This window comes from Bos javanicus, chromosome 16 (genome assembly GCF_032452875.1).
Source record: "Bos javanicus breed banteng chromosome 16, ARS-OSU_banteng_1.0, whole genome shotgun sequence".
Classification (NCBI taxonomy): Eukaryota; Metazoa; Chordata; class Mammalia; order Artiodactyla; family Bovidae; genus Bos; species Bos javanicus.
In genome coordinates this window covers 81,065,815-81,079,717 of record NC_083883.1, presented here as the reverse complement: position 1 = coordinate 81,079,717, position 13,903 = coordinate 81,065,815, and the positions used below count along the sequence as shown (strand labels likewise).

Genomic DNA, 13,903 nt, shown 5'->3' with positions numbered 1-13,903 from the left:
ACCCCGGCTTCAGATGCCCACTCTGTCCCTCAGGCCTCTGTCCTGGCCCGGCCAGCCAGGCTGATGGAGCCGCAGCTGGCCTCTGGGGGCGCGGGGTGGGGGCCCTGACCTGCCTGCGCTCAGGCCGGCTCTGACAGCCAGGGGGTCGCCCGCCGGCCCCGTCCAGTGGGAAGCAGGTCAGAGCTCCCGGGCTCACAGCTACTGGGCGGGTGGACATCACCCCTTCTCTGGTGGCGGCCTGGGGGTTGGCGGAAGGCTGCTCCTTGTAGCCCCAGTGACCGCCCCGCAGGCTCCGCCCCTCACTGCTGGGCTCTGAGGACCAGCCCTCCCGGGCTGACGGGTGCGAGGGCAGCCGGAGCTCCTCGTCTGGGACCGCCGACCCCCGCCCCCCCAGCCCCCACCAGGGATGAGCTTGAACAAAGCCCGTCCCTCCCGGACCCCGGGTCCCTAAGGCGGGAACGGTGCTGGGGGGGCTGTGGGAACGCTCTAGGTGTCCCGGGGCGGGGCTCTTCCAGCCCCGCCCCCAGGCGGTCCCCCAGGCAGGAGGTCCTGCGCCCAAACGCCTGCAGGTCCGCGCTCCGGGCTGTTCACTCTTTCCTTTCCTGGATGAAACTCCTGCCAGTTTGGGAGGAAGGGGAGCGGGCAGGCGAGGTTTCCCTGACTCCTCCTCCGCGGCCTCGCCCTCCCTTGCCAAGCCCAGCCCGCGAAGCTGGGAGCAAAGAGGCGAAGCCTACGCCTGTCCGACCGCGCGCCCCGCCAGCGCCGCACCGAGCCGGCACTCCCGCCAGGTGCCTCCGCCGCAGGCCGCCGAGATGCCCCGCGCGCCCCGGCTCCTGCCTCTGTGGCTGTGCGCCGCGGCGCTCTGCGCCCCACCGGCCGCCCCCCCGCCCCGCCCGCGGCCCGGCTGCCCGGTGCCCTGCCGCTGCCGCGAGGCGGGCATTCTGCTGTGGGTGGACTGCTCCGAGCGGGGGCTGTCCACCGTGCCGGCGGGCCTGGACCCCCTGACCGCCTACCTGTGAGTACGCGCACTTCCCCCGGCACCTGCCTAGCTGCGCGGCCGCCGCGCGGTCGGAGCCCCGAGGCGCAGCACCCTCTGCCAGTCCTGGGCTGTGGGCTGAGGGTGGGGAAGCGCAGTCCCCGGCGGGCAGGGCTGAGTCAGCCGGGAGTCTGGGCTCCCCTGGCTCGTTCCCACTTGGCACCGGCCTTGGGGCTTCACGATGGGGACCTGGCCTGGGCAGAGGGGAGTCCCCGAGCCCTGAGCCGAGGGGCCAGGGCCGGCAGCCCCTTGTCGTCCTGCTGGTTTCCTCTCCGAAAGAGCAGCACCCAGGACAGTGGCGGAGTGGACTCGGTGGAGGAGACGGGAGGGCCCCCTGGGGGACGAGGCCAGCAGAGCTGTCACCCGAGCTGGGTGGCTTTGATGGGCATCCCAGAGGCCGGGAGAGGGGCCGCCCACTCTCAGCTCCTGCAAGAGGCAGCTGCGGCACCAGCCCGGCTCACGGTGGCCTCTGGCTCCCCAGGGCCTCCCCGAAGTGGGTCCCAAGAGGCCGTGCAGGAGACACTCATTTGTGAGCAGGCGCCAGGCTGAAAACCAGAGGACTGTTTTTAGTTGGGGTGAAGGGGACTGTACTGGGGGCGGGGAGGGGGCTCCGGCCTATCACTGGGGCGGGAGGTGGCTGAGGGCACATTCCAGGCCCCCTGCCTCCCTCAGCTCTGGGAGAAATGTCCCGGCTCAGCCCTGCCCAGGCCCCACGACCTCTTCCAGGGTGAAGAAAGCACGTGGGCGAGTCCGGGCGTCAGTCCGGGGTCATCTGTCTCGGGCTTTGTGGCCTCGGGATTCAGGACCCACGGGCTCTCAGGGGAGTGGGTCGTGCTGAGTCAAGCAGGTATCTGCTGGATTAAATGCCCGGGGCACCTCCTCTTTAGCTGTTTTGCGTGTGCGCGGGGTGTGGGTGAGGACACGACTTCCTGTGAAGACAGGGTTCTGGGGCTCAGCTGAGTCTGGGAGAGATTTCTGGGGGGCAGAAGAGAGGCCCTGCCTCCACGTTGGGGGCCGGCTTCTCCAGGCCCACCCTCTCTCAGGGTGTCCCCAGCTACCCTGCCGGAGGGCTGTCCCCACTGTCTTGTCAGAGTCCCCCTGGAGCAGCATCTGGGGTTTTCTGAGCCGACCCCACGCCTTTCGGGGGCCTGAGAAAGCCCTGCTCTCCCAGGACCCAGCCCGTGTTTCTGGGGGTGGGACAGAGGGTCGCGTGTGGCCTGGGGACCTTAGCAGGGGCCCCGCAGTGTCAGGGGAGGGGAGACGCAGGCCCTTCCCCCTCTGGCCTGAGTCCTGTGTGGGTGGTGAGCGCAGCCGTCTGCCTCTCTGGAGGGAAGCCCCGGCATCAGAGTGCTGCACGGTGGGGAAACGCCGGTCTGGCCCCAAGGGGCTCCGTTCTCGTCGGGGACCGGCCAAGCTTGCGTCTGATGTCGTGACCAGCAGGGCCTCTCCTCTGGGCCTCTCCACCCCTGGCCCCCTCCTGCTCCGCCCCCAACATGGTCACTCAAGTCCTCTAAGCCTGAGGTCCTCATCTGTACGTGGGGATAGGTGTGTGGCGGGCAGCATAAGTGCGCTGATGTGTCCTGTAAAGTCGTGAGCTCCTGACACGTCCCAAGCAGCTGTCCTGCCTCCTGTCGGGTGTCCGGGGTGGGGAGTGGGTGGGAGGGAGAGCCTGGAATCTCGGTGGGAGGGAAACTGACCCCCCAGGCGGTAGGGGGAGGTGGGGAGGTGGCCTCAAGGTGCTGGCCTCAGTTAGGACTCGGCTGCCCTGGGCTCGGGGTCCAGCCAGCTATGAACACTGGGGAGGTGGGGGTGGAGTGGACAGGAGTCTTCCTGACACGGGAGGAGAAGGCGAGAGGTCAGATCACTTGGATGCACAGGGAGTGGCTGGCCAGAGGGTGCCCTTGAAGACCTTGAAGGAGCCAGAGACTGAGCCGTAGGGGTGCCGAGGAGCCCCGGGCTTGGGAGGACAGCCTGCTGCTGCCCACCCTGGGGGGCCCCTCTGCCTGGTCGCTGTCACAGTGCACACACTTCTGGCTCCTCTGTCTGGGCTCCAGGGATGCCAGAAAGTCTTCTCAGTGCCCCTGCCATCTCTGGTTTAGCTGCAAAGACAACACCCCCCTGGGGTTGGCTGCCAGGCTGATCAGGGGGGAGGGGCAGGCTTTAGCACCGCAGGCCCTTGGGCATCCCTCCGGTCTGCGGTCTCAGTGAGACTTGGTGTGGACATTCTCCCTGGAACTCGCCTGGGATCAGTGGCCCCGTCTCTGGGCGACCGGAAGGTGGGGTGGCCACGCAGCAAGAGGCAGACACACAGCTGCGGGCAGTGCCCAGGGCTGTCCCTGACTTGGGGAATCGGGTGGTACTCTGAGTGCCCACTTTGGTCAGGAAGCAGGAGGGGAGCGCTGCTGCTTGGAGGGGATCGGACCCTCAGCCTGCGCTTCCACCACCTTCTGCCGCCACGGCTGGGGGCCCCCTCCAGGTTGGGCAGTGGGGGGCTGACAGCCCACCGCTGTAGGCACCCTCTGGCCAGCCGCTCCCCATGCATCCAAGTGTCCTGATCTGACCTCTCGCCTTCTCCTCCCGTGTCTGGAAGACTTGTGTCCACTCCCCCCCAACCCCTCATTCACAGCTGGCTGGACCCCGACCCAGGGCAGCCGAGTGAGGCCGCCTCCCTTCCTCCCCCAACGGCCCGGGGGCACTTTCCCTCCCACCGAGGCTCCAGGCTCTCCCTCGCACCCCCTCCCCACCCCGGACACCCAACAGGAGGCAGGACAGCTGCTTGGGACCTGTTGGGCGCTAACGGCTTTACCAGGCAGCTTCCTGCCTCCTTCGGTCTCACTCGCTGCAAGGCTGCTGTGATGACCCCCGACTCTGACCCCCTGACCGCTGACTCCTGACCCTGACCGAAGGAAGATGGTGGGCAGTCCGCGTCCATCACTGCTGGGGGCACAGGTCGGTGGCGGGGTCACGGCAGAGCAGGGCTGGAGTCATCTGAGCTGGTGACCTGGGCCCGATTCCTACCTGTGAATGGAGCTCACACCTGCTTCACAGGGACGTCATCTGGATTCAATGAGGCAACGTTCCTAAAGGGTCTGGCACACTGCCTGGCCCCTGGGGAGAGCCTGGTGTTGTTATTAGGGTGGCCAGGGCCAAGAAGTGTTAGTCAAGGAGGTCTTCCTGGAGGAGGAAGTGTGAGGAAGCAGGGGGTGGGTGGAGAGGTGTGGGGTGGATGTGTGTGCCTGGTGGAGGCTGAGAGGGCAGAGAGTAGGCGCAGGGAGCCGCGAGGAGCCCCTGGGACCTGGGCCGGCTTAAGTTTTCTCCTGGCTGATGTGGACGCAGAGATCTGCAGTGGGGTGGCGTGGGGTGGGGTGGCATGGGGTGGGGTGGGCGGAGCCACAGCTGGGAGACCCCAGCTCACGGAGTCCAGCAGGGCCTGCTGTCTGAGGAGGCAGAGAAGCACACGGCCCGGGGGAGGGCAGCGGCCTTGGGGGCTGAGTCTGGGGGACCCACGAGCCTCGTCTCATTCTGGAGCCCAGAGGCCTCCCTTTCTGGGCCAGCCCGCACTGGTCTTTTCTAGAAGATTCTAAGGGCATGAGGTACCCCTGCAGAACTTGGGGTGTGAGCTCTAACCACCAGCCAGTCAGCTGCTCGGGTGCACGTCCCGGAACATTTCAGGACCGCGGTGCCCAGGGGTCTTGTTGAGAAACGGGGCGGGGGAGCCCCTCCCAGAAGCAAGGTCCCCCAGGGACCTTTGGGGGCAGGCCCAGGGGTCGCTGGAGGAGAGTGGGCCTGTCGTGTCGGGAACCCACACCGCAGTTCAAAGGAGAGGCGGGAGGCAGCCCCGGGCAAAACAAAGAGGAAACCTCTGGGGTGGCGGGTGGGGCGCTGGCGAGGAGAAGAAAGGCTGCCTGGGGGTGCTGCTGGCCCGCTCTGAGGGGCTCCCCTGCAGCAGCGCTTCCGTCCGTGTGCATCATACCCGCCGGCTGGCAGGGTCAGGTGGATGCGGGGCCCAGTGCCCAAAGCGGAGGCCCTGACTGGCCTGGGCCGTCTCAGCCCCTCTGCCCACGGCCTGTGGCTCAGCCCCACGTGGTTTCCGACTGCCACTCATCCAAGGCTGGTCCTGCGCACAGCACCCAGGCTGGGGCTGGGGGTGGGTGGGTGGGAGGCACCACCAGGCGGAGGGGCCAAGCCTGGGGCCATGTGTCGTGTCTGGTGTGAAACGTTGACACCTGTGGGTGGGTCTTGTTTTTCCTGTGAAGGGGGAGCTCTGGGGTCTGGGCTCCAGGGCCCGAGGCGCTGCCCATCGTCCGTTCCCTACGCTCCCCGCCACCGGCCGTGTGCATCAAGCCCCCGCCCGGGGACCTCAGCGCACGGCCTTCCCCGAGCATTGTTTGCTCTTGGGTTCCTGGCACGGCGGGTGCTGGGGGGATGGAGGAAATGACCGGTCTCCCGTGGTGCCTGGAGAAGCGGGACACCCGGGGATGTTCCAGGAGGAAGGGCCAGGACTTCCAGGAGGCTGCGGTCTGCAGGATCCAGCTTCTGCTAAGAAGCCGAGTTCCGTGGAACGCGCAGGTCCTGAGTGCAGCACCGGGAAAGAGCGGCCCTGGGGCGGGCCGAGGCGTGGGCTCTCCTTCTGCCCCAGGACAGACCCGGGGTCTCTGAGGACCCTGACGGTCCCCAGGAGCAGGGCTCTGGGCACCTGAGTGGGCTCGGGCCCCTTGGGAAGCTGCAGGAGACAGCGATGGGAGACATTTCCACCCTCTGCCCCCAAGCTGGAAACGACAAGGCTTCTGAGCCCAACTGAGATGGACTCGCTGACTTGGGGCTCTCCTAGTGATGGGGGCCCCTCTGTGCTCACTAGTCCCCTGATAACGGGAGAGGCTCCCAATGGCTGACACCAGTTCAGGCCTTGCCTCCCCCGCGGACGTGGGAGAGCAGTTCTCCGAGGGGAAGGACACCCCAGAGGCCCAAACTGGGCAGAGAGCGGAGAGTCCTTCTTGAAGCCGCAGGAGGACACGGTGCAGAGGAGAGCTGGGGGCTGGCCTCGCACCCCCCGAGCCGTGCCAGCGGGCGGGCACCGGGCAGTGGGCGGCTGGGGCGGGCCGCTGCCCTGCGACAGGAGCCCCCGGGGCAGAGGCCCTCGGTCCAGCCCCCCGCCCCTCACCCCAGTCTGTCTCTCACCTGTTTCCTTTCTGCCCTCCCTCCCAGCTCCACCGCGTGGGGGAAATGCCCGCACTTCCCATCCTGTACGCTCCCAGGAAGTCCAGAAGCTTCTTTGGGAAAACACTGGGCCGTTCCTGGGGCCTGCGGACCTACCCGGGCCCTTGCCACCCCGGGGCCGCCTCCGTGGCTGTGTGAGCCGTGAGGGGGCATCGGCCTGGCCCACCTTACCGTAGGGAGTGGGGCTGCCTGCCTCCCCGCGCTGTGAGCCCGCCTCACAGCGCCCAGGGGTCCGGCTCTGGGGTAGGCAGACGCCGGGCACCTGAACCCCCACCCACCGCCCCGGCCGAGCAGTCCCTGGGAGCCTGTTTCCTTCCCGCCTTGGGGAGAGTCAGGGGTTCCCCTCGCCACCTGCCCGCTGCGGCCTTGCTGGGGGTGGACGCGGGGTGACTCGGGGAGACCGGCGGCCCGGAGCAGTGGGCGGATGGCTGCCCGGGAAGGCGCTGCAGCGGGGAGCCCTGGCCGCTGGTGGATGCGAGATTCAGACGGCAGGGGCCGGAGGCCGATGGCCGGGCTGGGGGAGGGGACGCACCCGCGGGTTTCTCTCTATCGCCTCCCCCCCCCACCCCTCCGTCCCTCCCGAGGCGGGCCTTCCAGAGAAGGGCTTTCTGCCTTTTCCTCCTCAGGTCACGTTAAAAAAGCAAAACACAGAAAACAAAAGCCAGCTCGAGGTGTCTGGCAGCTGGGGTGACTGTCCAGCCTCCTCAGGCAGCTTCCGGCCAGGCAGGGCGCCCCCTCGCACCGGGCTGCCTGCGGGGAGGTCTGGTGCGCTTGTCCCACGGGCAGGGCCAGTCTCCGCACTGCCCTGTGTGTCTGTGTGTGTGCCCAGAGCTGCCTGCTGGGGCCCGCCTGCTCCTCCCGTCCTCCGGCCCTCTGGAGGAGGCGGTGCCCACTGTGGTGCCCGGGACGTGGCCACCGCCTCCTCCCCGCCTGGCCTCCGGGGTCCTGGGAGGGAAGCTGAGCCAGGCGCCTGGCACCCTGGTGCCTGCAGCACAGACGAGGCTTGCTGGGGCGAGACCAGAGGGTGGGCTCTGGGAGGACCACCGCCCTCTCCCCTCCCCCTACGCCTCTATGGGCGCTGGATGGGCGGGCGGCCCTGGGGCGTCTGGGTGTCAGGGGTCTGTGCGGTCCCAGGCTTAGAGCCAGGGCACGTGGCATCCCGGAGGGGCAGGGAGTGGTGGGGCCAAGGGGTCCACATGGCACCTCCCTTCTCACACACACAGACACACGCAGACACACGCACAGAGTCACACACAGATACAGAGACACAGACACATATACAGTCACACACACAGACACAGACACACAGAGAGACACCGAGACAGACACACAGACACACATGCCCCTGCGGGGCGGGTCTCCTCCTGCAGGGGGCGCCCTGCATGGCGGGAGTGCGTCGTCCTGGTCACCGCTCCCCCAGCTCAGGCCCGGAGTCCCGGTGGGTGTTGGGGATGGAAGGAGCTGGATCGAGTGTGCGGGCTGTGAGCACCAAGCCAGGAAGAACTGTAAATGAATGCCCTCCCTGCCTTTGTGGTGGACACCGGACGGGCAGGCTGGGAGGACCATCGTCCGGGACAGAAGCGGGAGGGAGTGGGGACAGGGGCTGACTCCGCAGTCCCAGCACGGCGCCCGCCCAGTGTGGCTCGGGGGTGGTGACCTGGGCCCCCCTGCCAGGAGCCGTGTCCCGCGCTGTAGGGGCTGTCTTGGGCCGCCGCTCCACTGTCCCCACCTCCAAGGTCTTGAGTTTTGAACGATGGCCTCGTGTTTATTTTGCTCTGAGTCCTGCAGAGTGTGTTGCTGGCCCTGCGCTTGTTTGTAGGGTGAGGGTCTCAACCTGACCCCGACCCCCAGTGGTCATGGGCTGAGCGAGTCCCCTCTGTGCCTGTGCCCTGGACCCTCTGCTGCTGTGCCCGGGATCACAGTGAGCATGAGTGATGCAGGCAGAGCAGGCTGGAGGATGCGGCGGATGCCCTTCTGAGGGGCGTGCTGGGGCCGGGCCCTGTGCAGACGCATCTGCGTGGACAGTACGGGGCGGCTGGGCCTGTGCACAGCGTCTGCGGGGCGGGGACCACGGCCAAGCTGTGCTTCAGTCAGGCGTCAGACCAGTGGGCAAGGCCTCCAGGGGAATGGCTGGGGGCTCCTCCCGTCTTTATGGTGGACAGAGCAGGGGGCTACTACAGAGCTCGGAGTGACCCGCCGTCTACCAGTCCCTGTGACGCAGGTAACAGGGACCCCGCAGGGGTGTGATCCCTGGGGCTCTCCGCCCTCCCTGTAACTCCTCCAGTTCCCACCCCCCACCAGCTCTGTGCGGAGGGGAAAGGCGGCTCTCCCTGCTCTGTTGGCCCTGAAGGCTGGAGATGGAGGTGCCGGGCGGTCCCCGTCATCCCCCAGGGCAACGCAGCTGCGCAGGGGGCTGAGGGAGGAGGCCGAGGGCCTGGGCTGCCCCTCGTGGGACTCACACAGCGTCATAGCGCCTGCCTGCAGCCAGCCCACAATGCATCAAGGCCCCACGGCGTGGAGGGGGCAGGGCTGGAGAGGGGGCAGGCCCCTATGCTGGCCACCTTGTCCAGGCCGGGCAGTAGCTGGACGTCTCCACGAGCCAGTTTGCTCAATACTTAACAAGAAAGTTGTTGAACAAACAGGAGGGTTGCGCAAACGTGATTTATGCCCTGCAGACCCTTGGACATCCTGAAGCCCTTACTCCACATGGGGCCAGCAGTCTCCCTCCTCTGGGGACCTGTCCGGGTGCAGGGGCTCAGACCCCAGCCCAGACCTGCTGGGTCCACGACTGCATTTCAAGTGTGCCCAGAACCAGCCTCCAGCTTCTCTGTGGAATAAATCAGCCAGCCCTGCACCCTCCCCCAGCCCCGCCCTGGGGTTGCTTTGACCCGAGTCGTACTTAGATGGGGCCTCATGGTCACCTCTGTGATTTATTGCGAGGATGTGGTTAAGAAAGGCATTCGAGCCGGAAGCCTGCCACTCTGGGGGGCCGTCTTCGGAGGGAGCCAGGGAAGTGTCAGCTTGACTTAGGCCCCCGCTCTTCCTCCGGGAGCTTCCCTCCTGGCTCTGACTGCCGTTCACTGCCTGTTTCCCAGCTGGCTGGTGTCGCTCAGTGCGTGGTGCCCAAAGCTGTCGCTGGGATGAACAAGGCCGTAAACGAACACACAGGCGGCGTGGAGCGCTCTGGAGAGCCGGCTGGGCCGGAGGGCAGCCTCCCATCCGGAGGCGGTGTGGCCTGGCCCCCCTGCAGGCCCGAGGGGTGGCATCCACCCGTGTGGCTGCGGTGAGAGCCAGACTCAGCTGCCAGTCGGCCAGCCCGCAGCCCGGCTCGGGTTTCGCCGAGAGTGGGACGTCTGCCCCATAAACCCTGCCGCACGGGAGCGTCGGCCTGTCCATCACTCCCTTTACTGCTTCTTAGAAAAGAAGCCTCCACTCCGTGACCAAGGAGCAGAGACAGAGTGTGGGTGCAGAGAGGGCTCCGGGGCCGGGCGCTCCGGGCTCGAGTCTGCGCCGTGTCCGACTCTGAAGGTCCTCGTCTATGCCCGGGGAGGTTGGGGGCTGGTGGGCCAGCGGGCGCCACCCTGCAGGTGCCAGGCGGGGACAGGCTTAGGGCAGGGGGGCGCTTCGGGGAGGGTGCGTCCCACAGGGGCTCCTGGGACCACCCAGGTGCTGAGACCCATGGCCAGCGACCTCTGGGGGTGACTCAGAACAGCGTGCCCTTGGCCCTGCAGCAACTCTCAGCAGGTATGCCGGGGACACACAGATGAGGTGGACACACAGAAACACACTTCCTACTTCAGTCCCCTGAGATAAAGGCTGGGCAGTATAATCAGGAAATCCAGCAGGAGCCCTTAGCCGGCGCTGCGTTCCTGGAGGGCTTTCAGAATGAGTCCCCCCTCTCTGATTGTTTAACTTTTGTTTATGTGGAGTGTACTCACAGAAAAGTGTACCTTTGGCAAATGTGTCCTGGTAAATTTCTACAAGCTGAATACACTTGGGTAACCAGTGCCCAGACCAGGAAATGGAGCAGTAGCAGCCTCCCCCCAGTACCAGCTCCCCCCGAATCCCGGGGCAGCCTCGGCCATGGCCCCTCTCGCCTGTGTTGGCCTTGATGTGGACGGAGCAGGGCTGTGTGTGGCCCTTGTTTGAAGCCCCCGCCCTGCTCCCACGGCTACCATCTTCACTGTGGGTGGGCTCGGGCGCCGTGGACAGATCCTGTGGTTTGGGGCTTTCGGGATGGGGCTGCTGGGGCCGCTCCGGGCAGGGGTCTGGGACGCACGGACACACAGGAGAACTGCCAGGTCACAGCAGACCCCAGAGGCCGCTCCAGGCGGAGGGCGGTTGGGTGGGGCTGTGGTCCAGGGCGTCAGCAGGGCACTTCCGGGGTGGGGAGGACGGGGAGGGTGTGGGGTGTACGGAGGCCTATCCGAGTGCTCCCTGCATCGCGCCCTTCTCCTGTCACCGCCCCGAGCCGGGCGGTGTCCGCGGGGCCCCGTCCTCTACCTCCCTGGGCTGCTGGCTCCCGGGCCCGGGGGCACATCGCCCCAGCCGCCGCCCGCCCCCGTGTGTGTCCGCGTCTCTTCTGCGGCACCTGCACCCCGGGCTGCCCAGAGGCTCCTCCACCTCAGATGCTTCACTCACTTTCACGGGGAAGACCCTTTCCCACAGGTCCTCGGGATCAGGACCCCAACACGTCTCTGAGGACCTCCGCTCAGCCCACAGCACCATCTCTGCGGCTGCCCGGCTGCCCAGGTGCCGCCTCGGCCATGCTCTCAGCCAGGCTGCTTTCTCAGGGCTACCCTGTCCTTCGTGGCCTTCTTCCAGGAAGCCCTCCCTGCCTGTGTCCTGGTCCCCAGGCATGGGGTTCCTCCAGCACCAACGTCCAGCTGTGCCTGTGGTCTGAATGTGTCCTTGGACTGCAGCTTCTGAGGGCAGGGTGTGCCCACCCCCTGCTTGAGTGCCCACCCCCTCCTCGTGTGCACACACACCTCTCTTGTGTGCACACTCCCACACACACCTCCCTTCTGTGCACACACACCTCCTTTGTGTGCACACCCCAACACACACCTCCCGAGCTCGGCTCAGCTCTGCACGTGAGGTGCCGGAGCAAGGAACGAGGCCGATGGCACCCTTCCAGTGTGTCTGGCCCAGGGCACCATGCCCAGTGGCGGCCCAGTAGTCAGCCCTTTCCCATGCCCCCTTTCCCTCCAGACAACCCCCTCCCTAGGGACCGGGCTATTTCTTGGTCCCAGGGCCTCTGCAGGAGTCCTGGCTATGCCCACAAGACAGGGAAGAAGGAAGCCCGGGGGATAGGGGTGCCCAGCCGTTTGCTGTCTTTAGAGGAGCCAGGAGACAGGAATGCCTTTGGCTGGGGGACCCTGGCCAGAGATCGGAAGATCAAAGGTGGGAAGATGAGGGATGAGGCAGGCGGCACTCTCTGGAGGCTGCAGTGGCAGCTGGTGGCTCCTAAGGGCAGGGCAGGCCCAGAGCACCCTCCCGCGTTCCCCCGAAGTAACCCAAGGAACAGCTTCTCCAGACGAGGGCTCTGGGGGTGAGGGCGGCTGAGGGTGGGAGCTGGGCACCGGTGGGCAGGGCTGATCCCGGCACAGCTCCCCAAAGAGGAGCTATTGTGCGACAGGTGTCGGTGCAGAAACTAAAACATAGGAAACATAACTCGGTCGCATCAAGCACCTGGAAAGCAGACAGGCCAAGGTCAGACTCGGCGTCCAGAGACCGCAACCCCCTCAGGAGATGGTCAGTCCGAGCACAGCACAAGGGAGCGAGCTGGACATCTGGTGGGGCCCCTTCTTCCACGGGGCTGCTAGTCGACCCTCGTTTCCCGAGCCTGTGGCCCAGACGGGCGGGAGCTGGGAGGGGGCGGGTTGTCAGAGCCCCTCCGGGGGGGACAAAGAAGGTAGCAGACAGGAGATGACCCACACAGGACTCGGTGGGATCCGCCGGGCCAGGCTCAGGGACTCAGGGCTGGGGGCGCTGGGCAGAAGGACACGGGAGGCTCTGCGGGCTGGCAGGACCTCCCGGGGGAGAGACAGCAGGGCTGGGCTCTGGAAAGTTCCACCGGTCCTGGCAGCCGGGCGAGCGGGACCAGGAGGCCCAATCCCTCCTTTGTTCCTGGCCGCCGCCCCCACCGCGCACCTTTCAGCCTCAGGCGGCTGGGGCAGGCACGGGGCCCGGCTGGGCTCAGCAGAACCAAGCCTCTTACTGTGACTAGACGGGCAGTAACTTGATATTTCCGAGTCTTCCTTTCTGCACTGAAAAGGAAATAAAGAACTTCTCTCCCGGCCTGATGAAAGGATTAGACGAAATGAGGCCAAGGCCGTGCCAGGCTCCAGACGGCACCTGCATGGGCGGGGGCCTCTAGGGCGGCCTTGGAGGGTCCCCGCCCTGATCCGTGTCTGCACGACGGTCCCTCCCTGCAAAGGTGGCTCTTGGTGCTCTGAGTCCAGCGTCCCCTCTTTCTTATCAGACTCAAGCTGAGACTTTAGAGAACCATCCGGCCAGGATGGGCGAGGGTGGCCAGGGCAGCTGCTGGGACAGCGGTCCTGATGCGAGAGGAAGGCATCCAGCTGGGAGGTGGGGAGTGGAGGAACTCTGGATACAGGACCTCTCCAGCATCCCCCAGACACACCTGCCACTGTGTCGATGCAGCAGAGTGCGCCTGAGCCAGTGCAACAAAGGCTGGAGCTTCGGCTCCACAAGCGGGCCCAGGACTGCGGCCTGCTCAGCACACAGCACACCGCCTCCCGCTCGGCACACACAGCGCACCGCCTCCTGCCCGGCGCAGGGCTGCCCGGTCCCCGGCCTGCCCTCTGCCCCTGCCCCCATCCCCTCTCTTGGGTGCTCTGGAGGACCTCTGACCTGATGGGACGCCCCAGCCCCCTCTCTGAGGGGCTCCGGGCCCACAGGGGAACAGATTCCCGCCTCACACATTCAGAGATGGACAGAGGGAAGGTCAGGGCAGGGCTGGAAGGCAGCGCTGGTGAGTGGAGGGTGCTGAGCTGGGCGGGATCTAGGGGGACCCCCAGGTGGACCCTTGGCTCCGGGTCAGTCTTGGTCGGGGCTGCCTGGGGAGCACCCACCCCTCGGCGCTGCGTGTGTGATGAGGGTGTCCTGGCAGCCATCGTGTGGGGAGACCAGCTGAGCCCGCAGGGTCAGTGGCCACGCCCAGGCCCTGTGAGGTCCAGCCCCAGCCCGTGTCACTGCCCACTCGTGTCACTGTGCCACCTGACTGGGCTCTGAGGGGGTCCCACACTGTTGGGTCGGCAGCTTCAGCATGTGGTGCGAGGCCTGATGCACTGCAGGCGCTTCACGAGCTGGAGGGCGCCGAGCGGCTGGGGGTCGGAGGTGCGTGTGCTGGGCCGCGGTGGGCGGCTGCATAGGCGCGGCGTTGCTTTCAGGGTGCCCAGCGCTGGTAAAGCGCTTTCCTAGGGAGGAGATGGCACAGAGAGAGCTGAGGTCTCTCGCCCAGTCACGCAGCCGGCAGAGAGCGGAGATGAGGGGGGGAATGGGCCGACGACAGGGCCATCCCAGGACCTCCAACAGGACACCAAGGACACGCCCCGTGTCTGCTCCGTCCGGTGTGGCAACTGCTAGCCACGTGTGGCCAGTGTAGACGAGGCACTGAATTTTCAC

The 13,903-nt window shown here is 66.7% G+C and overlaps 1 protein-coding gene across 3 annotated transcripts in view; it reads left to right on the top strand.

Moving 5' to 3' along the window:
• The first annotated feature begins 528 nt into the window (after positions 1-528).
• Positions 529-13,903, top strand: part of LGR6 (leucine rich repeat containing G protein-coupled receptor 6) — an 86,786-nt gene continuing 73,411 nt past the window's right edge. Inside the window, exon 1 of one of the 3 annotated variants that reach the window (XM_061381752.1) lies at positions 529-1,015. In XM_061381752.1, coding sequence (XP_061237736.1) covers positions 813-1,015 — 203 coding nt within the window. In that variant the 5' untranslated portion in view covers positions 529-812. The remainder of the gene's footprint in view (positions 1,016-13,903) is intronic. The other 2 variants (XM_061381751.1, XM_061381750.1) reach the window with 2 other exon arrangements.